The sequence below is a fragment of the Notolabrus celidotus genome, chromosome 2 (assembly GCF_009762535.1).
Source record: "Notolabrus celidotus isolate fNotCel1 chromosome 2, fNotCel1.pri, whole genome shotgun sequence".
In the NCBI taxonomy this organism is placed as follows: Eukaryota; Metazoa; Chordata; class Actinopteri; order Labriformes; family Labridae; genus Notolabrus; species Notolabrus celidotus.
Genome location: NC_048273.1, coordinates 23,233,478 through 23,258,993, shown reverse-complemented (window position 1 = coordinate 23,258,993; position 25,516 = coordinate 23,233,478). Strand labels below are relative to the sequence as shown.

Genomic DNA, 25,516 nt, shown 5'->3' with positions numbered 1-25,516 from the left:
TCCCAACTTATTCAATCTATTTTTTAAAAACTCACCAAACCGTGCAGCTCCTGCAGCCCAAAACTATTCTGCAACAGATTCAAGGCGGCATGAGCATCGTAGTCCCTTCTTCTCCAACATCTAAACGGACATAGCACGAGGTAATCCTACAAATATGTCTCAGCGCAGAGTTCTCATGTGCGTATTGTCAAAGATAAAGAGGAATTGAAAATTGCCTTATTAACATGCCACTGTACATGGACAACACTGGCCAAACAACTCAGCATCATGCATCAGTGCAAAAGTACATCAAACTTGTGAGTGTATGTACCACAGTACAGGGACGTCTTGACATCCCTGCAAAAAACCTGGAGTGTTTTTTCAGCTGTATTACATTTTTTAAAAGCTTCCTGTGTGCATCATAACAGATTTTAAATTTATGTTTCACTGTTTTTTAAATTTTATTTTACTCACATTACAAAAGGAGTGCTGAGTTTTTAAACATCTTACTGAAATTACTACAAAAAACTCACCCTAGGTAAATTCATTCAGTGCATAAAATTGGAAATTAACCTAATCCTGATGTCAGCATGATGCAGTAAAGTCTTAAGTTTCTAATACTAATTAAGTGCAATTCGAGTATAAAATACATTAAAGTGAAAACACTTGCTTTCATTGAATAAATCTACTTTGAGTTAGGTCTTTGTCACTTGAGTTAACATTTCAGTCATTCTGTGTAATCATCTCTGTAATCTGCTCTGTGGGACTTCAAACGTTGACCTTGGAGTTTCCGTGGGGGACAGAGAGGACGGTGGTCACTCTTCCTCTCTGCTTCTACCTCCCAACTAATTAAAAAAGCTGCTTTTACGACCCTCTCCTTCAGACGGCCAGATGTGACCGGAGTGCTGTAAAATCTCAAAGCACTTTACAGAAACACTTACTGCGCTTTAAAAAACGAGTCGCAGAAAGAGATGAGGGTCCCAGAGCGCTCCCCTGTGTGTGTAAATTCCTGCACAGGACCACGAGCGTCAGTCCTGCGGATACATCTGTATTAAAATGCTGAAATGACAAACATGAGGAAGAAACACAGCAGAGGAAAATACACTCTTTTGCAGTTTATTTTAGTAAAATATCATACTGTAAATCTAAATATCACCTTTTTAAATACAATCCCCTTTTAAATAACTTTATATAAGCATCAGACTTTTGCTTCACAATCATTGAACAGAGAACACAGACTTTGGTCAGGCCCACAGACAAAGTGTAGCATTAGATTATTGTTATATATTATTTTCAACACATTGCTTCATGTGCAGAGAGTCTGCAGAGACACATGCAGCTGAAAGCATCTGTACATACATCAGCAGATATCGTCTTACCGTCAAGGAGGCCCGCTGCTCCGCACTGCACTGACAACACTAGAATTAGCTTTGTGAAACACGAGCCCAGCGCCGGCTAACATGTTCATCTACAACACATGAGACAGCAGGGTTTATGTGCTGGATAGAGATGGATTCATGCTTCGCTGCGTTCCGGGAAGTAAACAGGACCCATCTTTTGTTTGTCGCCACAGAGAGAAGACAATGAAAAACAGTCAGTGTTTGAATTTCTGCTTCCATGATTCACAAACACATGTTTGGAAGAAGAGCTTTTTTTGGAAGCGCACGTAAAACACCAGCGATTGAGGATAATAGTTGTAAGGAATTCTTCTGAATGACTGTAGCTGAGTATGATTGTGTCTGATCCTGCAGGTACACTCACACCGAGGGCTGAGTACCGATACTGTACGATCCTGCAGGATCCACAACCAAAACAACACTTTTCGGATTTCGAGGCTGAAGTTATTTCTTCAGAATTTAGTCTAACTGTTCTTTTAAATTGATAAATCTGGACTGATAAGAGGAAAAAACTGTAATCACATTAGTCCTCATTTGAAATATGTGAAACTTGATGACTCCTGGTATTTGGTGAAAGAGAGCGACCTTGTCCCCGGAACATTTGAATATAGTATACTTTTTAAAAAATCAAAACACTCTGTAGTGATTTTATCCTTCTGTTTCAGCAACTCAAAAGACTTTGGTTTTCCTTGAAGATTCTCGTCTGTGGTTTTGGTCATCTTAACCAAATCCAGGGGGCCTCAGAGTAAAAAGGAAATCCTGTACTTTGTATCCTAAGCATGCACTGAAATACTCTGACGTCCGGACGGCTAATTTGTGCGAAAGTTTAGTAATTACTCAGTTTGTTTTGCTTCAGCCAACAGCAGTGAAACGAGCTGTAACGACTGCAACTGACAGCTCAGTGTTGTTGTTTTAGTTTGCTAGTGTTGTTGCGTGACTGTAGTGTTTTAAGGTGTTTTTCCACTGCAGGAACTTTCCCCCGAACTAGGGACTTCACCCCTGAACTACGTGCGTTTCGACCGAAGGAACCAGGGTCTTAATTTAGTTCAGGAGTAGATAATCTCCCCGTTGAAAAGCCCCTGCTTGAGGGGTATAACTTTTCAAAGGTCCTGGGTATTTCGGTTGAACTCAACGGTGTTTGTGGAGTTTACACAGTTGTTGAAACACAGAGGGAGATCCTGGGAATGCACACTAGTTTAGTTTTTGATTAAGTTTTCAAAATATTATTTAATTTCATTTTATTTTTCTCCATACGTCACTGGCCTGATTTGCACAATCCACCCGGGACTTCAGCCCGCGGTCGAAACGCAGACAACAACAATGGGGGCACAGGAACCTTTTAGTTCCGGGGAAAGTAGTTCTGGGGGCTAAAAGACCCCGGAACTCTTGATCCAAATGCACCTTTACATTGTTAGTTTGGATTCAATGCAGTGCTTTGAACACCTAGCCTAACTAATACAGGCAGTTGCATACCTGCAGCTTCTTTTTTTTGGCACGTTAAAAGACTGTTTTTGTCAGTGTCTGGTAGCACTGATGAAAGAGATGTAACAGTTGTTTCTAGCTGAAAAAATAGACGCATCTTCCTCTTCAAGAAAAACTATCTCCGTCTTTGAGAACAAAAAAGAACTCGTAGAGGATGCAAACTGATCATCAGGCACATTTTCACAGAGAGAAGGTTCTGTTGCTGCCATGACAGGACGTTTAGCTGCTGCTTGCTGAAGAGATGTTCGAGCTATTTCAGGTGTAGACATATTGGAATTTCCCTGGCAGCACATAGGAGAGCACGACTCAAACCCAGACCCCTCCCTGAACATAATCCAGGCAGTGATTATGTTTCCTTCAGAGCATATTATAAAAAAATCTGGAGTTTAAGGTGGTACACTTTGAGGTTCAGCAGTTGGACTGACTTATTTTCGTCTGGTACTCAGCCCTGAAAGTTGCAGCATCACTGCAGAGACATTCGCCCCAACTGACAGTTTCAGATGAACCGTTAATGTTAGTATTTTAGATTGATCTCTACAGTCTAACATGTTTGTTGATGTCCAGATATTTTCACCAGAGCGGATGTATGTGTTGTGTGTCTGTTCTCGGAGCATCAGGAGGCTATGATCTCAGTCTGAACACAGTTTGCTAGTGTTTTACACTGTTGTTCTGTCTTCTTTGGTTCAGTCGTCGACTGATCGTCACCTCCCCTCTCCTCCTTCGCAGTCTCTTCCTCTGCTACTCCACAGTCTTTGGTTGATTGCACTGTTCCCTCCTGATTCTCCACTGAGCCATTACCCTGCGTCTCCACACAGCTTTTCTTCTTCTCGTCCTCCTCCTCCCCTTTCTGCCTCTCCAGCTCCTCCTCCGTGGCCTGAAGCTGCAGCTGCTGCATCAGCTCCTCCAGCTTGTGAGCTTTACGCAGCTCGTTCTGCTGGATGATGGCACAGAGGTGCTCCGTCAGCTGCTCCTTCACCTCAGTCTTCTTGTGCAGATCCAGCTTGGCCATCACGTACTCCACCTCGGCCTTCTCGTAACGCTTCCTGAGGAGACGTGTGAAGATTAACAAAGACTGCAGAGCATCTCACTAAAGCCCTGTATTACACACAACTGTAACAGCAGGCGTACTTTATTTCATTTTTCATTCTGGCTGCAGAAAATACCTTCCTCAACTGCATGTAAAATCAACTACAATCAAAACACACATCATGCAACACCTGCTTTCTGTCAACTGATGCAGCAGAGTTTAAATGAAGACAGAGATGAGGAAGCAAAGCTTCCCTACTTGGAGATGAATATCTCTGCAAAGAAGTTTTGAGGTTTTTTATTTATTTGATTTTTCAAAGTTATATTTTGGGGGCTTTTTTGCCTTTATTTGATAGGATAGCTGAAGAGAGACAGGAAATGTGGGGAGTGGAGAGTGGGGAAAGACATGCAGGAAAAGCTTGCGACCGTGAGTCAAACCAGCGACCTCTGCGATGAGGACTGTAGCCTCTGTATGTGGGGCACTAATACCGCTAGGCCACTAGTGCCCCAAAGATATGTTAAGATTTAAGTCAACTTCAGACACACTCATTAGAATTTTGGACATTAAGGTATAAGAGTGATTGTACCATTGAAGTGATACATTTATTCACCAGAAAATGAGCCATGAACACCTCTGATAAAGTTAATGATTAAAATCCTCATTCAGCAAAAGACGTCCCCTTTTTTATGGTTTTTGATTATTTTTACTTTTGAAGTTAATCTCTCAACATCTGGACTTCTGGTTGGACAAAGACCATTTATTGATGCCGTTGCTGTTGCTTACGAGAGCCTGCGAAGGATTGGAATCAGTATTTGTTGATGAACTGTTGGGCTCATAAAGTTACAAGAATCCCACACACTGTCCAACTTGCAAAATTTATTGGCAACGCTTCGGTCCAAGACCTTCATCAGACAAAAAACCCTGAAATGGAACAAAAACATTGCCAAGAAATATTTTTTGCACGTTGGATTGTGTGCCTGATTCTTGTGATTTTATGAGCTTCTCGCTGCTCTCCTACGCACCTGTCCCATGAAGAGGATGTGATAAGCCCTTTCTGCACTGATGAACTGTTGGGCAACGTGTCTAAAACACTGACTACAGACAACTCTAGTAAAGTTGACATGAAGGCCTGATCAGAATGAGACTCCAGCTTATGAAAGTTTGATCGAAACATTTGAGGATTTCAGAAACTGTTCCCAGATTTTAGGAGAGAAACTGAGATGAAAGAGCGAGCTGAATAAGCCACTACATTTTCCACTTGTCATTTATTTATTTATTTTTTTAATCTGGAAAGGGTAACATCACAATATTTACAACACTTAGATATTTATAGGTATCCTTTTTCCGGTCTTTTATATGCGTATGTATAGAAAGAAGCAGTATGGCCAGATAGCCACTCAGTCCTGAAATGTTTCTGTACTCTATCATCTTTTACTAGAGGTTACAGGTCTGTGAGAGCCAGAAATCTTGCTTGTTTGTGGGTGACCAAATACTTATTTTCCACCATAATTTACAAATAAATTCTTTAAAAATCCTACAATGTGATTTCCTGGATTTTTTTTCTCATTTTGTCTCTCATAGTTGAAGTGTACCTCTGATGAAAATTACAGACCTCTCTCATCTTTCTAAGTGGGAGAACTTGCAAAATCAGTGGCTGACTAAATACTTTTTTGCCCACTGTACATATACATTAATCTTCACCTCTTCAGTCAGTAATCGACACTCATTTTCCTGCATACATCCTTTCAACAAACCATCAGATATATAACTATTTACACAAGACCTGGGGGAGCTTACATGTAAGTTTTATTCTCTAAGGAGGGGGAGGGTTAATACCTTGTCAGTGGAGTCGTACAAAATCTGCTCGCACTGGGGTTATAAATTGAATCCACTTATTCAAAATTTGATAGAATTTGTCCATTTTTACCCCTAGAGAAACTGACTACAGAAAGACAAAACAGAGGACACATCTTTCAAGACACTCTGGTGTTAGCTCGTCTCCAGCCTTGGGGAAGGTTTCGAGAGGAAACATATAGTGGTGGATATGGATATGGTGGTATGTAGATAAACATTGGTCTGTGGACTTATAGTGCTATGTTGCAGTCTTTGTCTTGTCAAATGTTCTTGTGAAGGTCTGTACATGTGCTGCTTCACTTTAGAAAAAATAAGGAAAGAAGGAAAAACGAAAATATTTGTATTAAAAGGGGCAGTAGATGCAGTTCTTCTTGAAAAATGACTAAAAAATATTAAAATATTAAAATACACATATATGTTGATGAAATTATTGCTGTTGTTGTAGTGAGGCATCATTTGAGTTGTGAATGAACAATGTGTGTTATTTTTATTTTCTATCAGCTTACTTTTATTTAAAGAGTGCTTGTTTATATGGGTTGCTTGTCCTGTTTTCTTTTGTTTAAATGTTTATTTATTTATCTATTTGTCTTTTTGGTTTCATTTGTTCGTTTGTTATGGTGTACATATGTATATTGGAAAAGCTAAATTAAAAAAAAATAATAAAAAAAATTGTCCTTTTGGATTTTCACTTGTCACTTTTTTAAATGAAATCTATCAAGGAAGTTGCCAAGTTGCTGACTTGTCACTTGTGTGAGAGGAAGAGGAGGGATGATGTAAGAGTCAATCAGAACAAGATCATTTATAAGTTTCCTTTTTTGGATAAATGAAGGAATCTTCACCTCATTAGACGAATGTTATAAATAAAGACAGGAGACAAACGGGGCCGGACTCAATAAAGAATACATTTTTAGATACAAGACCCTACAACTTTAAACGTAAGTGACTGTACGAGAAAACAAAGCCTTACGTCTAACTAGTTCCATTTGTAAATGTGAAACATGATGTTATAGAGAGATGTCTTCATGATTCTCAAATCGTTAAGTATTAAAACCAAAGTCTCGCACTGGCAACAGAACGTTTCTAACCCTAACGAAGAATAAACACACATCCCCCACAAATGTCTGAATTCAGAACCCTTGTTTTAAAAATGAACAACAGAACATCAGATCCTGTTTGGGAACTCTGCGCTAACTAAACACACGATGTCAAACATTTAGTCTTCAGGGTTTTATGTTGAAGCTCCGCTAAATCCCAACCATCGATTTAATCAACATAATCATAACAGAGTCCGGTGTGAGGAGTGTGTGAAGGTCAGCTCCTCTTCCCGTTATACAAACATCTCTAATGAGAGCTCATGACTCCGCACAGAGAAAGTACGAGGTCACACACACAATTACTGACTCAATACTGTAAAAACTAAACTCTCTATGCTCTGTGTTCTCTCTGCGTTGCCCTGAACTTTTAAAGAAGTGTAGAACATGACCAGTGATTACGTTTTAAGATGGAGCTAAAGTTTCTGTGTTTTCAGCAAAGTGCTCAGACTTTTAGTTCAAATGTTAGCTCCTTTTATCTTCACATTTTGAAGATCTGAGCAGGGCTGAGTCTGCAGAAACTAAGTGCTTAAAAGCACACATGTTGGGGGGTAATGATGACTTGAGTACTGGAAACAAGCTGCAGGGGGCAGCATTTACAGTGGATGTACAGTACATTACCTGCACACTTATAGATTACTGCACGTCTCTGATTGGTTATAAGTTCTTATCTGGATCAGATCAACTCACTTAATAGCTTTGATCATTTTCTGAACTCCTTAGTTACAAGTCAAGGCTGGCTTATTCTGTTTAAAGGTTCACCTGGTCACAGGTGAAAGTGTCCTCAGGCCTGACACTCTGCTTCAAACTGCTGCTGATGTTCAACTGGTGGCTTTAACTTCAGTTCATTAAGTGCTTCTGATAAAAATGGGACTCGGCTCCTCCCCACAGAAACAGCAACACTGAGATAATCATCGGTCTGCCACCATGAACACGACTTAAGATTCTGTGGGATGGATCCAAAAACGTGAAATCGAACCAACTCATTTCTTAACCTCTCACCGAAGTCACATGTGAAAGTCAGTGATATGAAGAAAGTAACAAGGTGTATATGTATATAATGACATACTGACCTGTGTGTTTAATGATTCAAAATGTGACACTCCTTCTGCCTCTTTCTCAGATTTTGACACTTCCTTAAAAAGGAATTTAAAAAACAACCAGAGTCACCAGCGTATCATTTTAGAAGCTTTCAGCCTGAGGGGACAGGTATTTGGAGTCAGCTGATCTACTTAAGAGTCTGAGTGATGCTGGTCTATGACCGTTCCATGCAGTGTTCGGTAATTGGTTGAACTCATTGACCACTATAGCACCCGCAACTGCTGCCTTAAGGACCAGATATAACAGTTAAAGCACCTGTAAGGAATTATTTTTCATGGTGGTGAAACTGATGCTAAAGCAAGCGATGCCATCAGCAACAGGACTTACAATTCCTTGATGGCTAAAAACACTACGAGAGGGTTGGTGTCAGACCAGACGGCTGACAGCACACATTACATCTTTATGTTTACTTTTTGTGTTGTTGCGGTACCTTGCAGTGGAGTAGTCCCAGCTGGATTGTTCAATCCTGCTCCTTAGGATGCCGATATCATTGGACACCATGTCATCGAGAGCCTGGAGCTCCTTCTGGATTCTCTTCAGCTTCACAGCCTCGGCCTGGGTCTGTTTTGACCTGTAAATAACGAGATGAACCTTTAACAACTCATTTCTACATCTCTTTGGTTGACGTTTTTCGTTAGTTCCCTGCCTTAATGACACGGTGCTTATTGCAGTATTAGGACAGCCATACTTACTTCTCAGCAATAGTTTTTGCCAGCAGAGCTTTCTTGCGCTTGTTCCTCTCTTCGATCACTCTTTGCTCTTGCTGTAGTTGCTCCAATCGTGTCTTTTCTCGTCTGTGATCAAAACCAGAGATATGTAAACACATTAAGACCAAAGTAAAAATACTGATATCCTTCAGATCCTTACAGAGACATCAAATCAGATAACACCTTTGAAGAGAGCTGAATTAAAAGATTAAGAAGTCATATGATAGCTCTGATCATTGATCCAATGATCACTTGCTGTGTAAAAGCAAAGTGTAACCTGAATTGGAAGTTCTGTTCATATTTTGACACTGTGAGGAGTGTTAAAACGAGAGCCTTAAGCCAAATATTCAGCCGACATACTGAAGAGCTATACGTGTGTTTCTACATTTTCAAAGCTGCAGATTTTTCCAATTTAATTGGAATTTTCTTGGCTTTTACACTTAATATCTGTCTATGATTCTATTGTAGAGTATAGTAATTCATGTAGTTTAGGACATGTCAGTGATTGAAAGCTAGGGACTGAAGTACAGGAGGCTCTACTGAAAAAGAATATAGGTTCAGCTAAAAAAATGAACATGAACTAGTTCATTTCTAGTGTGTACTGGCACGACACTGCACACTGTAGACATCTCTGAGATAACACAAACACATTTGGACATGCAACCTTTTTATTTTATTTTATTTAACCTTTATTTAACCAGGTAAGTCATTAAGAACAAATTCTTATTTACAGTGATGACCTGGCAAAACCTCATCCCCCTGTATCTGTCTGATCTCCTCCACATTGCCACCCCCTCTTGCTCCCTCAGGTCTTCCTCCTCCCTCCACCTCTCTGTGCCCTCTGCCCATCTCAGCACCATGAAAGCTCTACTCCCCAACTCTGGAACTCACTCCCACCAGACATCTGAAACTCTGACTCACTACCCCTTTTCAAATCAAAACCTAAAATCTGTTTCAAACTGCATCCTCTGTCTAATTTCTCTGCTTCATTTTAACTTGGTGTTACTCTGCTTGTTGATTTTATTGCATTGTTTTATTTATTGTGTTTTAATCTTTCTGTAAAGTGTTGAGGAAGGTGCTTTTAAAGAAAATGTTTTATTATAAATATTATTATTATAAAAGGCACAGTCTTTTGAGGGGTAAAGCGTCAGGGATAACAGTGACGACAGAAGCAAACACAACACCCTCTACCTGGAGAACAGGTAAATGCAGACGTGTAACCTTTTCTCTTTTTGTTTGCACAGGTAGCAAACTGAAACAGTGTTCTGATGTATTTCAAAGTGCTGACAGCAGGTTATCTGCAATTAAACTGGAATAACACTTTGATTTTTTGTTGTACGTGGTATTCTAGACACTTTTGGATCTGTACACCATGTTAATCATGATAATGGGGAAAATTAATATACAGAATCACTCCCCAAGTTTGTTCTGCTTTGTCATGGTGTAACTACAAATCAGGTGAAGAAGGGATGCATTCAAGAGCATGTTATTTCAACAAGGGTAGATATAATACACCCATGCTTCAGCCTGTACCTTCTGAATCGATTTCATCCCTACATGTTTTTTATTTTACATTTATTTATAGCTCCATGTTCTGTTGCAACAACTTCTTTACGGAAAGTAACAACTATTGCTTATGTACATAAGATAAAAATCCACTCACAGTACCACCTCCTGTGTCTCCAGCTCTTTGATGACAGTGGTCTCCTCCCCATGGTGGTCTCCAGTATGCTTCACCTCCTCAGGTTTCTGCTGCACCTCCTGTTTAACAGCCGGGGTCGGGGCTGGTACTGGAGGTGCAGTGGACTTGGGCTCTTCCTTCAGTGTCGGTTTGGTGAGTTGTTGCTCCGGTGGGAGTCCAGGAGGTACGGATCCAGCGGTCTTCTCTGCGGCGAGCTGGAGGGCCCTTTCTCGCTGTATCTGCTGCCGACTCCGGTTAGCTGGAGCCGGCTTCCGACCGCGGGCTGCCGCTGCAGGCATTGCTGAGTCTGAAAACACACGCTGTCAAGTTTTCATGTGGAGATTTACACTGAAACTTGTTAAGACTGAATGCAAAGTTTGATAAAATGCACGTAAAGCAGCAGCAGACAGAGAGGCTTAGTTGTCAGGCGATAGTTAGCAGTGAGGAATGTTACCTTTCTGCTGCATCTTCCGGAGCTCGTCATCAGAAAAACCAGCCCAGCCGCTCATTTTCCGCCTCCACCCGTAAAGCACTTCAAGGAAGACAATAGAAACTGTGTAAATATGAAATAATATGATTAATGTGCAATGGGAATCATTCTGAAAGTTCGAAACATACAGAACAACTCTATGAAGCTTCAAACGGAGCCGCCATGTTTGTTTATACCTGCCACGTCAAGGACCCCTGAAAGACCCGTGAACTAGAAGATGCAGATATCGCCTGAGTAAAAATTCAAATACCGAGAAAAACTCGAAATTAGAGACTAAATAAAGCCAAACTTTCAAACAATAAATTCATTCGTTTTTCATAAATTATAACTGTCGTAATTGTTGGAGCTATTTCCATCGTTTGATATATTTATTGATTTCTTTATTGTCATTTTGTTAGTTATTTCAAGCAATTTTGCAAATGATAACCATAAGATATACTTTTATTTAAGATAAGATATACTTTATTTGCTCCCGTTGGGGGAAATTCTTTTGTTATAGCAGCTTACAACACGGGACAGGGGAATACAACAATGTACTAACATAGTTAAAAAAATATAATAACAATGATAATAGCAATGACAGGGGTAAAATATAATAAAATATAATAAAATATAATTAAACATAATAAAATAAAATAAAATAAAATAAAATAAAATAAAATAAAATATGGCAACTATTACAGATATATACACACTATGTACAATTCTATCTGATAAATAGATAAGGTAAGTTATTGCACGATAAAAATTGCACCAGGTTATTTAAACAAACATGGTTATTTAAACAAACATACACAGTATGATAAACAGTGCGATTCAGATGGATACAGTAGTAATTTTTGAATGTGCCAAGTCACATAGTAACTTCCATGTAGTGGACCTGCGGTAGCACTCTAACTAACCATGTTAGTTTTAGTTCAGGGGCTCCCAAACTTTTCAGCCCGCGACCACCAAAATATAGGTGCCAAAGACTCGTGACCCCCACTCTCCCTCAAAGTGATTTAATGTGGCTCCATATTCGTTTAGCTGGTCTGCAGAAAATGACCCTACCTATATGAGCATGTCTGTGTTTCCTGTGCCGTTATGAATTAACCTGCTGCTACTGATGCTTTTGATAATTAACTGTTCACTAACCCTAAACTTAGGAGTCATCTGACAAAAAGAAAGGCAGAAAACTCATTACATTTTCTTTTTTCAAGGTTTTATTTCAAGTTTAGCCACTATTTTTATCAATATTTTTTTTACAATAAATGGGTGATATTCACTATCTTTTAATAACTTTTGTCATTCAACTTTTTTTATTGCATTTTTTCAGTATTTCTTTGTTCACCACAAGTTAAATTATTAAATATAAGTAATACAAAACCAACAAAGAGAAGAAAAGATAAATAAATAAATAAAATACAAACATAATAATAATAATAAAGGAATAATCATAATTAACAGTACAACCGAAAATGACGATTAACATAAGAAAACAAGCTAAATAAACAAAAATAAATGATAATAAATATTTTTACATAACTTCAAAAAAAAAAACATTCTGGAAGAAATCTCACGACCCCCCATTCGTGTCTCTCGCGACCCGCCAGGGGGTCCCGACCCATACTTTGGGAACCCCTGTTTTAGTTTGTATTAAAGATAGCATAATTATGGGATGCTACATACCTGCGCTGTCCCTTTTCAAAGTTGAATTTATTCATTTTGTGTAGCCCATATGCTGTATGTCAAATGGAAGACATAATTATTCACTGACTGTGAAACCGAAACATTTAGAGGTGCCCGTATTGACTGGCTGCAGTAAAGGTCATCATAACCCCAACAAACATTATTTTTAAATAACTGATTAATGCAATTTTTTGTCAGGACCATGGTGTTAAGTTTCGTTTTCATGCTACTTGTTCCTTAAGTTCCTCATTCTGATCTTTTTCCCACTGAATGTCTGCCTGTGGGTCAGAGAGGTGAGAGGTTAATTAAAGGGCTCCTTCCTGTGAATGCAGCATGAAATTTTAGTGGCTGTACCGCTCAGAGAGGAGGGTCAGACACACCATGTTTGAGGAGTGTGGCTAATTTAATTATGACCTCCATTTGTGACAGGCCAGTTGTTACACAGATATTGGAATAACTAAAAACCAGTGGGACTGACTTATGCAGGGGTGGAATGATATGTGCACACACAAATATGAATGTAATTAATTTACCCTTTCTGTCTCCAACAATCATAGCAACTTGACTACAAACAATAAAGTATCAAACAGATGGTTTATTCTGCTTTATATATGTTTTTACTTGCAGTGATGAATACATTGAATTAAGCCTGATTCTTAAAGGATTTGAAAAGATGTTGACTTCAATGTCAAAGGACTCATATAAGTTTTGAGCAAGGATGCACAGATATTGAGTTGTATCTATCTTATTCAGTATTCAGTAAGCATTCTTTCACTGTTACTCATACTATCTCCACTGTTTTGCGGCCTCTGGACTTTCCTGCACAAATGCAGAGATCTCATTGAGTCTAAAAGTGGATCAGTACAGTGCTATTGTTTGTTTGAGCATGGTCTTTCAAAAGGTTGACTTTTTTAAATCCCCTCTGCCTTTCCATCAGACTTCCCCAGCCATATAGTGTCTTATGCAAATAATGCCATGTGCTTTTCTTGTGAATATCTCCTATTAACTCAAACAAATTGACAGCAGGCATGTCATGTCTGTTGAGTCAGTCATTGAGGTGGAGGTGAGGTCTGTGCACAGGAAACAAGACAGAAGGTATCTGTAGACTCTTTCAGGAAAGATTGGATTCTGTATGATTTGCTTTTCATTGCTTTCTTTCTCAGTGTCATTCACGGGCACCATCACAAGCACTGCTCTGTATTCCATCATTACCTTCACTTATGTCAGTCTTTGAGCGGACTCCTTATTTCCCTCAGTAATTGGTCAAGGTAAAGACATAAAGCCTGTCTTTTTAACCTTGGTAGTGCAGAGGAGCCAGAGCGATGCAAAAACAATGACCTCTGCTTGGCAACTAATAAAACTGTCCCCCACATCTTTTTTGCATCTGGGGGCCAATTATGTGCAAGTTAAAAGGCAAAACACCTCAGGAGGGCATAAATCGCCGGCAGAGTGGAGACAGGGCCAGGCATGGAGGCCAGATGGCACAGAGACAACCGCTCCGGGTTCAGAGCGTGTTCAGCTGCCCCGGCGTCGGGCCGAGGATGGGACGGCCTTGGATCCCTGATTACAGAGAGCCAGAGGGGACCACATGGCTCATTACTGAGATGACCTGTGGAGGCACAACAGGGTTAGGGGTTGGGGGAGCATGTAAACCTCCAGTACGAAAGAGTGGTACTGATCAGAGAGGAGGAGGCTACCTCGATGACTGCACTCGGTTCAGAAGTTCAACATGTCGGATGTGACGTCCACATGTGTCCAGGCAGGTTGTCGAAGAAATATAGAAAGTCTCTTTCACTGTGTCAACCCTTGTCATCAAGTGCTAAAGTATGTTTTTTGCAGATATGTTGTCACTCCTCATTGTCAAACTTGGCAGCTGGGTTGTTTGCCAAACAATTAAAAAGTTGACAAATCAGGTACCCCACCACCAAATGCATGCATGGGTTGTGAACACTTCTTCCAGAAGTTGTGTTGTGGTGATGTGAACACAGCAGGTAAAAGTCAGAAATATACACCAGGAGCAAGCAGGCTGGGTAATTATGTTTACATCTTGTGACTGGTGAGAACATTGTGCATGCAATGTAGCTGCTTCATCCTCTTTTCTCCCAGCTAGTTCTTTTTCACTCATTCATTGATGGTGTGATATGTCCAATTAGTGAGAGTAGAGCACACACTGCTCATGGCAGTGGATACGTCAACACATATAGCAAGTGTGCTAATCACCTCTGCCCTGAGAGATCCATGAAGACACAAATCCAAACAACCAATCAGAGGACATGTGTGTTGGAGAGTCGGAGCCTGAAATCGGGGGTGATTGGGGGTCAGACTCTGAGCTGGAAGCAGGAGAAACTTCTAAAAAAAAGTTCTGTGTGCCTGTTCCACACTGACCCCTCAGTCTTCCTCTTCCGTCCCTGTCAGAGCGCCTCCTCCTTTCGTCCAGAGCTGCTGCTCTGAATTTGTTCTTTAATTTCCATCCCTGACCTTTCATCCCACCATCTGCAGCCAGTTTGCAGCTCTAAATAACGTCCCGGCATCACGCACCCTGTTCTCCTTCATCTCTAGTTCTCCTCACCCTCAGCGTCTGTCTCCCAATTTCCCTCCAATTTCCCAACCCTGCATGTTTTTCTCTTGAAAGTCCAACCTGACAATGCCTCCCTGTCCCACCTGCGCTCCTGGTCTCTTCCCCTGACAGTCAATCTGAGGCGAGTGTGTGTTTTTCTTTGCACCAGTGAGCTATCTGGACCGAGTTTAGGCTTTCAGAAGTTTTCAATGGGTCCTTCCACAGTCTGACATCCCGACGTTCAGCCTCGTCCCCGGAGCTGCAGCCTCAACAGTGAGCAGGGTAGATGGTTGAAAGTTAGGTGGAGTCATGCTGTCAGTTTGTGTTGATGTACAGAATGCTACAGTAAGAAAAGACACACTCAGAAACAGAGATTTGAGGACAAAAGGACACGAGGAAAGGAAAAGAACAAAAGGACATTTGGTAAGTACAAGCAGAAACAAGGAGCTGGCCCGAAGCTTACTGACCCTCGATCTCAAACAAGCTGCAAATGTGAACTTTCTTTACCCTCAGTTTTTATCATGTGGAATACATTTAATGAAAAGTCTCTGATATCTTGGGAAATATGCTTGCTTAGTTTTTTTCTTACTGAGCCAGATCAGAAGATGGACATTTACTTTTTTCTTTGTGGGATTAAGGGAAGCCAGATCCCAGATTAATCAAACGCATTGTTCCCCTTATTCCAATTACATCTTGTTTACAGCTGACTTGTACCAGTTCTCATAAAAAAAGATTTCAAAAGTCTTGTTTCAGATGCTCAAACTCTGACCGCTGTCTGTGCCGTAGCATGACTTTGATTAAATGCTGCTAAAGCGAGTGTTTTTGATGAATATAGGTCCACAAGTAGGACGTAGAATGAAAGCAATGTTTTTATGTTTAGGATTCTGAAGTCCTGACTGCATTTGAAAAAAACATTCAAAACCCAAACCCAGTCTATCTTGTTTGAATTATGTCATAGACTCCTGGGATAGGATAAATACACAATAAGGGGATTTTGAAGTTAGTAGGTGTATTTTCCTGTCTTGGAGGAATTCTGGTTGGCTTGACAACAATAATGCAACTCTCTCCAACACAGTAAAGCCAATACGTGTATTATCCTAATTAACTCCCTTATTCGTGGAACAGTTAATTATCACGATTGCTGTTGAATGTCAGACCAAAGTTTAAATCTGCTGGTTGGAGTTTGATCGGCAGGTCATTCTTGCAGATGGCGTAGGTAGGAAGTGCTCAAGCACATCTCTGATACCTTTGATCTTCACTTTGCCCACATTGTTGCACCGTTTTCTGTGCCCTGTTCAATAACTTCTCCCGTCCTCTTTTTTGTATCATTTCTGTTCACTTTAAATGCTACTGATGCTTTCCATGTGTAATGAGTTTTGTCATGTAACCTTGTCATCATCCCGTTTATTAACCCCTCTTCCATCTTTGTTAACGACAAGCAATTGGCGCTCCTCTTTTCACCTATTGAAGCGGGCAGGCTCCACACAACCACCAAGCAAGCAGGGGCAGGGGATGAGATGTAGAAACTCTCCAGCATCATATCTGTGCCGGGCTCCAAAATCAAGAGTCTTGCTGTCTTGAAAGCTTAGTTGTGTTTGTGCAGTCTTTTTATTTGGGCTTATCCACCATGCAAATATGAAATGTTCACTGAGACTTCTAAAATTCAACATGCTTAGGAACTTAATAAGGTGCATGGTGTGAGAAATAGTTGAAGTTTGATTATATATTGGCAACAATCCCTTTAGTTAGAGTTTCAGTAGATAAATCCTGAAGAACCTAAGTGACCTATCCATCAATAGTTACAAAACCTATGCTGATAACGTGACTACAAAAAGGGCTGTCTTTAAAATGTAGTGTTCTCTGTTAGCTTCACATGCTAATTAAACCCTGGTTTCTGGATGACGTCCACTTTTTCTTTTACCTCACACCACCACTGTGAGCAGATTGCACCTGCTTATGCAACATGACCTGACTCTAAAGGACAAGAATCATCAGGACAGGAACATCCAGAATGACTCTAAAGAGGCTGCCTATTCAGAGACATTTTCTGACCAAGGTGGTGAGATTGAGCTTGGTGCGGTAAAAAATAGGACTCCAGATATTCTTGTATCTTCTCTGAGATATAATCAAATCAAGTGGAGGCTGTGGACACTTGTTGGTTCCAGCAGGTTATTTTGTGGACTGACCCCGGCTGAACCTTATGAACTAGAGTCAGAAAGTTTGGGACTTTTTAACCAGGCAATCACACGTGATGACAACTGATTCATTAGTCCTCGAGCTGTGCCCAGAAACCCCCATAAAAAGCCCTCGATCGGAGTCTGTTTGAGCTCATTAGGAGGGAAATGTGGTCTCTCACAGCAGAGCTCAAATAAAGATGCAGATGTCTCCAGCATGGCCTCCAACAATTTGGCTGCCGAATCAGATTCTTAATCAAATTATTTTTAGCTATGGCACATTTAATCCGCTGTTGTTTTATTCATTAGCCGTTCCACGAATTTATTGTGGCTCTGGCGGCCTCGCTGTCTCTCATCTCGGTCATTTCCCAGAGTGTAACACACACACACACATCTGGTCCCAATCACGAGAGGCAGGGGGAGAGAATGCCTATTAGCAGTTTCTGGCAGAGGTTCACTGTGAACAGCGGTGCCCCATCTCCCCTGGAGTTTCTGGTAGTCTTTTGCTGTATACAAGCTCTCACTCAGCTCGTTCGCCACACCCTCATTACCTGATTTCATAAAGAGGGGAACAACATACACAGGAGCCATGCTTTAAGGCTGTTTTCTGGCAGTGCTGGAGGTAGAGACCCCTTGCTGGGAGAACAGTATAGATTTATGCAGCAACACACCAAGCCTCAGTGGAGTTAATCACATGAAATCCAAGTACGTGTCTGTTTGTGTATATGCAAAGCAATAACGAGTCATTGTTCCAACATAAAGCTGTGATAATCACTCTAATTTATTACCTCCCCTTGTTATGCCTTTTTATGCTCTTTATAATCAATTACATTAAACTTATTTGATTACATTCAAAATCAGATTTTATTAGCGTCTGTGGATCCGAGATGTAAAACATCACGAATATGGGTTGAAACTGGAGGTCAGAGAGACAACTAGAAAGCATTCCTGTAAACAGGCTTTAACTCAAAGTAGCAGCCAGTTGGTCAAAGATCTGTGCTGTTGTTGTGTCTTAGAAACATCTGCTGTGATTTCAAAGTGTCTGAACTTGTTTTGAGTTCTTGCACAGAGAACCAGCAGGCGGGAATATTTCTGAATAAGAAACAAGAAAATGAGAAACATGATGAGCTGAATCAGAAGAACGCAAGTTATGATGGTGATGAACTTTCAACCTTTAACACCACCGTAACCAAAACAAGAACCACCAGAACACACCCATGATTCATTATCTAACCCTTTGACATGAGGAGTGGACTAAAATGTTCTCTTTATCAAAAATACGCACATTTTATAACCTGTCTACGCTTTCACAAGTGTCCTCAATTGCTTTAAAATCAGACTCAGTTTTTCCCTTACATACCGAGTCAGTCCCCGCTTCCAAAAACCTTAAACTTGAGAATGAAAAATGACCCTTATTTTTTAACACATCACTTTTCAAGAACGTTCCTAATGTCCCAACTTCACCACACATGTCCACGTTCCATTTTTCCATAGAGGTCCTCACAACAGCTGGGTCCCAATTCAGGGGCTGCAGCCTTCGAAGGCCATGTTTGACGACTAATGTATCACTTTGTGTCAAAGACTGTACTGTTTCAAAGGTTCCTTCAAATGTGTCCAACTTTACCCATGCCGCAGAGGATGATTCACGACCTTTACAGTGAGCCGTACAAATGTTATAAAAGACCCACAAATTGAAACTTGAGATTATCTTTGAAAAATTGGTGACAGTGTGTGACTAAACTGTCTCAATTCAGTCAGGCCTGGCTGGTCTATGCAGGCTACAAAGGCTGGGTCCTTCAAAGCCGAACTCATCAAACTGTGTTCGTCCCATAGACTGTATAATACATGGACGTAATCTTCGTGACATTACCCATTTGAAGCAGAGTTTTGAAGCCTATCATCCATTGTCATGAAAGAGGCACAGAGGCAGGCCTTTAGCCTCCTTGCTAAAAGCTAGTGTGCTCGCCTGTCAATCAAGTTGGCTGTTTCCTCAAATTATGCAAAACTTGTAACTTTAATATCTTCTAAATTACTAAATTATAAAAAAATTCACGCCCCAAAAGTGCGTTTCGGTTAAAAACGAGCCACTCAGACCAAAATTTTTCTTTGTACCAGGCTTTAACCATGTTTATTTTTGCTGTAAAGATAAAGAATACTGAATGCTGTTGAAGTATCTTTACACAGTCTAATAGCGGAAGCTACTTCTGGTTCTAGAGAAAAGAAAAGGGTATTTGAGGAGATGAGACTGAATGTAAGCTGTAATTCACACACACACACACACATACACACACACACACACACACACACACACACACACACACACACACACACACACACACACACACACACACACACACAGATCTAGATATCCTCCCACAATCACACATTTAATCAGATCCAGGGTCTGTGTCGTCGAGTCTTTCCCCTCACAAACCGCCCCCATATTTGTGGGTCTGTTTCTAAACACACGAGGATTTCTGCTCCGGGTGACACATTCCTGAGCAGAGGCATCGAACCACAACAGGCCAGCTGATATGGACATTGGGAACATGGTGGTCCGATACCATGGGAACTAGTTCCAGAGATCACCAAACTCACAGACATTCATGTTGGTACACCGAGTGTTCACCACACAAACAACAACAACAACAAACAGGAGCAGGGGCCGGGTTCATCTTTGTGAGGCTATCACAGAGAGACACTTATTGTACACTGCTGAGCAAAACCCAGGACATATCAGAACACACATAACTGTTATTATGAATAATCAGCTCTGGAGTTGTCTAAATGGGTAATTGTTATCAAAAAGTGACGGTTAAGCATAAGAAAGTTTGCACTAGAAGCACAAGGAGATCCCTGGAGGGCACACATGGAGACACGGGGGATAATAAACAGGGATCAATTTAACACACTGAAGTAAAGACACAAACTGACTGACAGGAGAGAAACAAGGCACAAAACACTTGCAGGGTCAGAACTACAAAGTAAAACAGGAAACAACAAGAAAACAAAAACAAGGAAGAAAACTAAGCAGTATCTCATGACACAGCCAGGATGTCTACAGGATGTCTGCATATATTCATTCTATTTGACAGATATTTGTTTACTGTACATAGGAATATCTGGTCTTTGTTAAATGAATGTGATTCTGAAGTTGTTACGGCAAAGTTCGTACGACAGAATCGGAGATGAATTAAAATAAATGAGAATTTTAAAATTTTCCTACCAGGTGACATTTTTTTTATGCTTTTATGGTCTGTTTATTTTGTCCTTACATAAGTCTAAGAGACACAGGTGAAACATATGAATGTAATCAAAGTGCAGAGAAACTTACACACACGCAAGAAGAACAGCATGAATCAGCTTGGATGTCGCTGGTAAAACGAAGGCAAACAATAATATTAGAATTATTATAAGAACAGAATCAACTGCTACAACATCACCATGAGGTACTGAAGCCAATTGTTAACACACAAAACTACCCAAGCCAGGACTGGATCAGCTTTTAAGGAAAGGAGTCAATCAAGCTGAAGCCGACAACCCCATCGAGTGGTGCCCTGAACCCGGGCATAAGTCAGCACTGATTGTGATGTGTTAACAGCTTTAAAGTCCACGGCGAGCAGCTGTAAACACAACAGACAGTCGAGTCGAGTGGTTTGATTGCTGCCAATTGTTTATCTAATTTGAGTTACAGCCTCATAAATGTATCTGCTGTCGCCACCGCAGCCGTTTCTCTTCACGCCCATCTAAATTTACTCGTGAAATGAGGCGTTTGAATCTGCGGCTGAGCTCTTTCATCAGTGCGTTTGTTGGTGTTGATCATTTCTCCTCTCTCTGTCTCTGTTGGTGACATGATTACCACCGCACCACATCACAACCCCGAAGCTGCTAAATATCTCACATTTAACGTAAACATGAGGGGTTTCCATGGGAGGCTGGCAGGGCTGCCAGCTTATGCCCACTTTCTTTTTCCCATCATCATCATTATCAGAGACCTCAAATGTTACACAACACTCTGCTCTCCACCACAGACAGCCAGAGCTGCACAACCTGCAATTAATATTCCTGTCAGTCAAGTCCTCCTGATAAAACATTCCTCCAATCTGTTCCCAAATGTCCAGACAGTTTTGCTTCTGCCATGTCTGTTTTAGTATCTTGTTCTTTTAGAAAAGTTACAAATATTGTGAACAAGAATGCTGATAAATGTTATCATTTCTCATCTCATTGATTAATCAGCATCTTGAAAACAATGACTGGTGGAAATCTGGAGGGATATTGGGCCATGTTTTGAGCCACAGCAACATATTTGATAACTCATTAGCAACCCCTACAGGTCTGTTTCAGCCAACTACTAATTGATTTTGACAAGTGCCGAAACTAAACAAGATGGGTTTTTGTAGTAAATGATGCAACATGAAGACATGGTGAGTGCGAAATTTGCTTGACTTAAAAGTTGTTAACTCAAGCAACAAATCTGCCTGATGCTGTGTCATTAAAGAAAATCCGTGTTCAGATTTCCTGACATCCTGGAATGCATCAGAAATGATGGATCCCAGCGCCATTCAACAAACAAACATCAAAAAGTTGTTTTATTTTCCTCTTGAGGACAGACCTGAGAAAGCTTTTAACTTTCATTTACAACTAACCTATAATTACAGCATAAAATTGCTGAATTTGTATCTCAGAGTATCTTTAGTCTGAGAAGTGTTCTGGTCTCTGTCTAAAGTCCAAGTAGTATTTTGCAATCAGGTATCAGCAGGCTTTGGTGTCTACAGGACAACACTCTGTATGGAGAGCAAAAGCAAGTGTTCTAGAGTTCTGAGATCAAAGCCAGAATTCCAGAATTCTGAGAAAAAAAGAAAATTCTGACATCAGTGGCCCTGACCCTTTTTTATAGACCTCCATTCAACAATCAAACATTTGAAAAGTTGTTTTCTTCTCCTCTTGAGGACAGATATGACAAAGCTTTACTGTTTACTTTCTATAAATCAGCGTCATGATGTTGTTATTTCAGCAAAGTTTTGTTAATCCCTATAAAATCAAAAGGAAATTGTCATTGTAGAGTAGTTAGGCAGAGTGTAGCTTCTGTGTGACTGATTTTACAGTGAAAATGAGACTCATTGGTAAGAATTGAATGGGTTCTTCTCAGCTGAAACCAGTAACCATCTGTTGCATTTTGGGTCCGTGATCTTTCTTCCTTAAACACTTACCGGCTGAAGCACAGAGCAGCAACGCCGGACAGCTGGAGTGACAAGACCACAGTAATTACTGAATGAGTGATTTTCAGACTCCCTGATGAGTCTCCCTTCATCCATGTTGTCTTTATTGGACTAAATCTCTGACCTGTTGACATTAGGCCTAGCTCTTGTTGCTGTAGTTATGTGAAATATGATCTAGCATCAACAGAGTGTTTTATTCTGAAAATTAACAGATGCCCTAAAGCTGTTTCGGTACTTCACTTCCTGTCCTGCTCAATCTGCCCTGTGCTATTTGAAACATCCGGCAAAAGTAGAAGTCTTGCGTATCTGCTGCAAAGGTTATCGGATTGCCGGAGCCAAGACTGAGATGACACACACACACATAGTCTAAAATTGAAACCTATCAGCTCCACAGCCGTGGCAACAGACAGAACACGAATCTGGTGGAAGTTCTCCGTTAGCAGCCTCTTATACATTCAGGTGCAGGATGTTTTCCTGGATTAACTATCCAGGGTTTCCAGTGGAACAGCTCTGGCATACACTGACGAACACAAGAGTAGTAACATAGACGCCAAAACATCTCAGGCTTGTTTTAACCTGAATAACAAGCTAGATTTTTAACATACATTGTCTTTTTTATTGCCCCTCAGCTGCAAAGTAATGACATGGTAATAATTTGTGAGATTATCTGTGTTCATGTGGTTTGGAATCAGGTACCCAGCAGTAAAGCATATAAACAGGGTTTACACTCTGTGTGACAGCAGAGGGAAAATGACTGCTGTGTGACTTCTGTGAATGTGACCTGAGCTGACTCCATTGCATGCTTTTTACTCATTAGAACCTCTCCCCCCTAAATCCTGATACGTTTAAAGATGTCTTTTATTTGTCTTAAACTTTTCCACATTAGCATTTTGGATTGTTTTTGTAGCAGTCCCTAACGACTTAAAAACAGCCAAATCTCCTCTGCCTCCACCAGCATCTGGACTAAACATGGTGTGTTCTTCTTTATACTCTCACAGTGAGATGAAGCTTTGTTCTGTCTCCTCTGTCTCTCTCTGACAACTTTTAATTCTTTTTTACAGCCAATACATCCCATAACAAAATAAAGGTGTTATCAATTATGTCTAATATCTGTGTGGTGTACCATTACACGTCAGTTTTTCTCATCCACACTACAAGTACAGAAGCTTTCAAAACCTTGAGTCCAAACGCTGAAGCTGACAACTTTTACAAATCCTTTCTTTGCTTTCTGTTGGGGAGATAAAAACAAGTGTTGTGCATTACCACAACATTTGTATGTAATAGTTCCACCAGAGCCAGAATCAGCATGACAGTAGGTCTTTTCACTCCTCCCTGCGTGTTAACATAAAAGAGAGTTGTTCCTGGTACAGAAGGGTCATCACTGCATGTCTGCACATACTAGAACAGAGAACATCAGGTTTGTTTGCACAAGAGATGCATCCAGCTAAAGTTTCACTGCTACCCAGCTGCTGCATTTAAACACAAACTTCCTCAAGTTCAGTTTTAGATCATTACAGTTGAAGATTTGGAGTTGAGTGTTTTGATTGGATGTAATGTAATATTGTGTTGTTAAAATGTGGTGACATGTGTAACTGGAACAGCTGTGCTGCATGTGCAAAGCAGTTAATACATCATGCATTTGTTCTGTGGCACCAAAACTTTCAGCCGTAAGTCCTGCAAATGAGTTTGATTAGCTTCTTGTAGATGGTTATCTGTGCTGCACAGGGGTTGTTTTTGTTCTTACTCTCTTGCTGTTAATCAAACACCAGCTTGCAACAAATGTCATGACAGATATGTGATTCCACTAAAGAGGGTGTAGGACCTGTGGGCTGATTTGCAAACTGACATTTCAACTCTTCAAAGAATGTTTGTCCTAAGACTGAGGGCACAGATAAAAATACATCCAACAACTTTCTCTTCAACGAGGTCGGGCCTGTTTATTTTGCTTGAGGTGTTTATATAGCGTTTTTAATCCGTTCGAAATTTTAAACAATTATATACTGACTATAGGCCTCCATGTAAGCAAAGCTAGTGAGAGTTCAGCCGGTGAAGCTGTGCACAAGACCTGGATTACCTTAATACATGATTGCCTTAATCTTTCTGTTTATCCAGCAATCATTGAGCCTGATGACTGAATCATTGTTACTTCATAGCATCATAAAAAACTATTCATTTGTTTGTGTGGTGAATTTTCAAAGTCTTGGAAGTAGTAAATATTGACTTTCTGGCCTTTGATCTTCTTAGTCAAACCTAGAGTGAGCATAAGCTCCACCAAACTTTGGTGTCTGGTGTCCAAGCTTTGTTTTTGTGTCTCTGTTAGACCTTTCACTGTTGCATGAGGATGTCACAATATAATCATACTTACATGTAGACAGTTTGTTTAAAGGTAGTGTTAAATGCAGCACATGTCTCTCTCTCTTTGCTTCTCTGGTCCCTCCTCCCTCTGCCTGCTGCACACCTGATTGCCATCAGCGCCCAGGTAGGAGGGGGTGATTTGGAGTTGCAGAGAGGGCTGAGGCTCTCTCCCTCTCACACACATACACACACGCTCTGAGGAGTGTTGTTTCATTTTCCATCCTTCCCTATCTTTTCCTGAATATGCTTTAGATTGTTTGGTTGTTATTTTTGTTTGTAGTGTTAGTTTGGTCTGCAGACTTCCAGTAGTCTAATTCTCAGTCTGTTACTTTCTTAGTTGTAGTTTTGGTTCTTAGTTTGGAGTGTTGGAAGTGATGGTCCATTGCCCGTCCGGCCCAGCGCTGTCCTATCTTGTGTCCCTTTGTTTTGTTTTCTTGATCCTTGAATATTTTGTCCGTCTATTCAGTAATCAAAGCTTCGGGGTTAAACCTCTACACCTTGTGTGGCATCCCTTTTTTGAATGTTGAGGTCCCCTTTTTTTGAGCCTTAATTTTTCAAGCTAAGGAGGCGGTGACAGGTAGTGAGCAAGTATGTTTCAGATATGCCCAGCACAGGTTGTGCAGTTCATTTTGTTGCCTGAATTCATGGAATAAAAGAGTAAAACCAGATGATACATCAGAGGTGGGCAACTGTTTACTTTAGCTTACTTTACTTGTGTATTACTGAATTTGATA

The 25,516-nt window shown here is 40.5% G+C and overlaps 1 protein-coding gene across 2 annotated transcripts; it reads right to left on the bottom strand.

Moving 5' to 3' along the window:
- Nucleotides 1-1,079: 1,079 nt before the first annotated feature.
- On the bottom strand, nt 1,080-10,999 carry gorab (golgin, rab6-interacting). Of its 2 annotated transcripts, XM_034712033.1 has the most exons (6): nt 10,938-10,999; nt 10,774-10,851; nt 10,302-10,626; nt 8,624-8,725; nt 8,362-8,502; nt 1,080-3,901 (listed from the first exon to the last, which is right to left on the bottom strand). In XM_034712033.1, exons 2-6 carry the CDS (start codon nt 10,826-10,828, stop codon nt 3,472-3,474), a joined length of 1,053 nt encoding a protein of 350 aa, XP_034567924.1. In that variant the 5' UTR covers nt 10,829-10,851; nt 10,938-10,999; the 3' UTR covers nt 1,080-3,471. The 2 variants fall into 2 exon arrangements, with proteins under 2 accessions (XP_034567924.1, XP_034567919.1); XM_034712028.1 differs by having other exon boundaries at nt 10,774-10,977.
- Between the last annotated feature and the right edge of the window lie 14,517 nt (nt 11,000-25,516).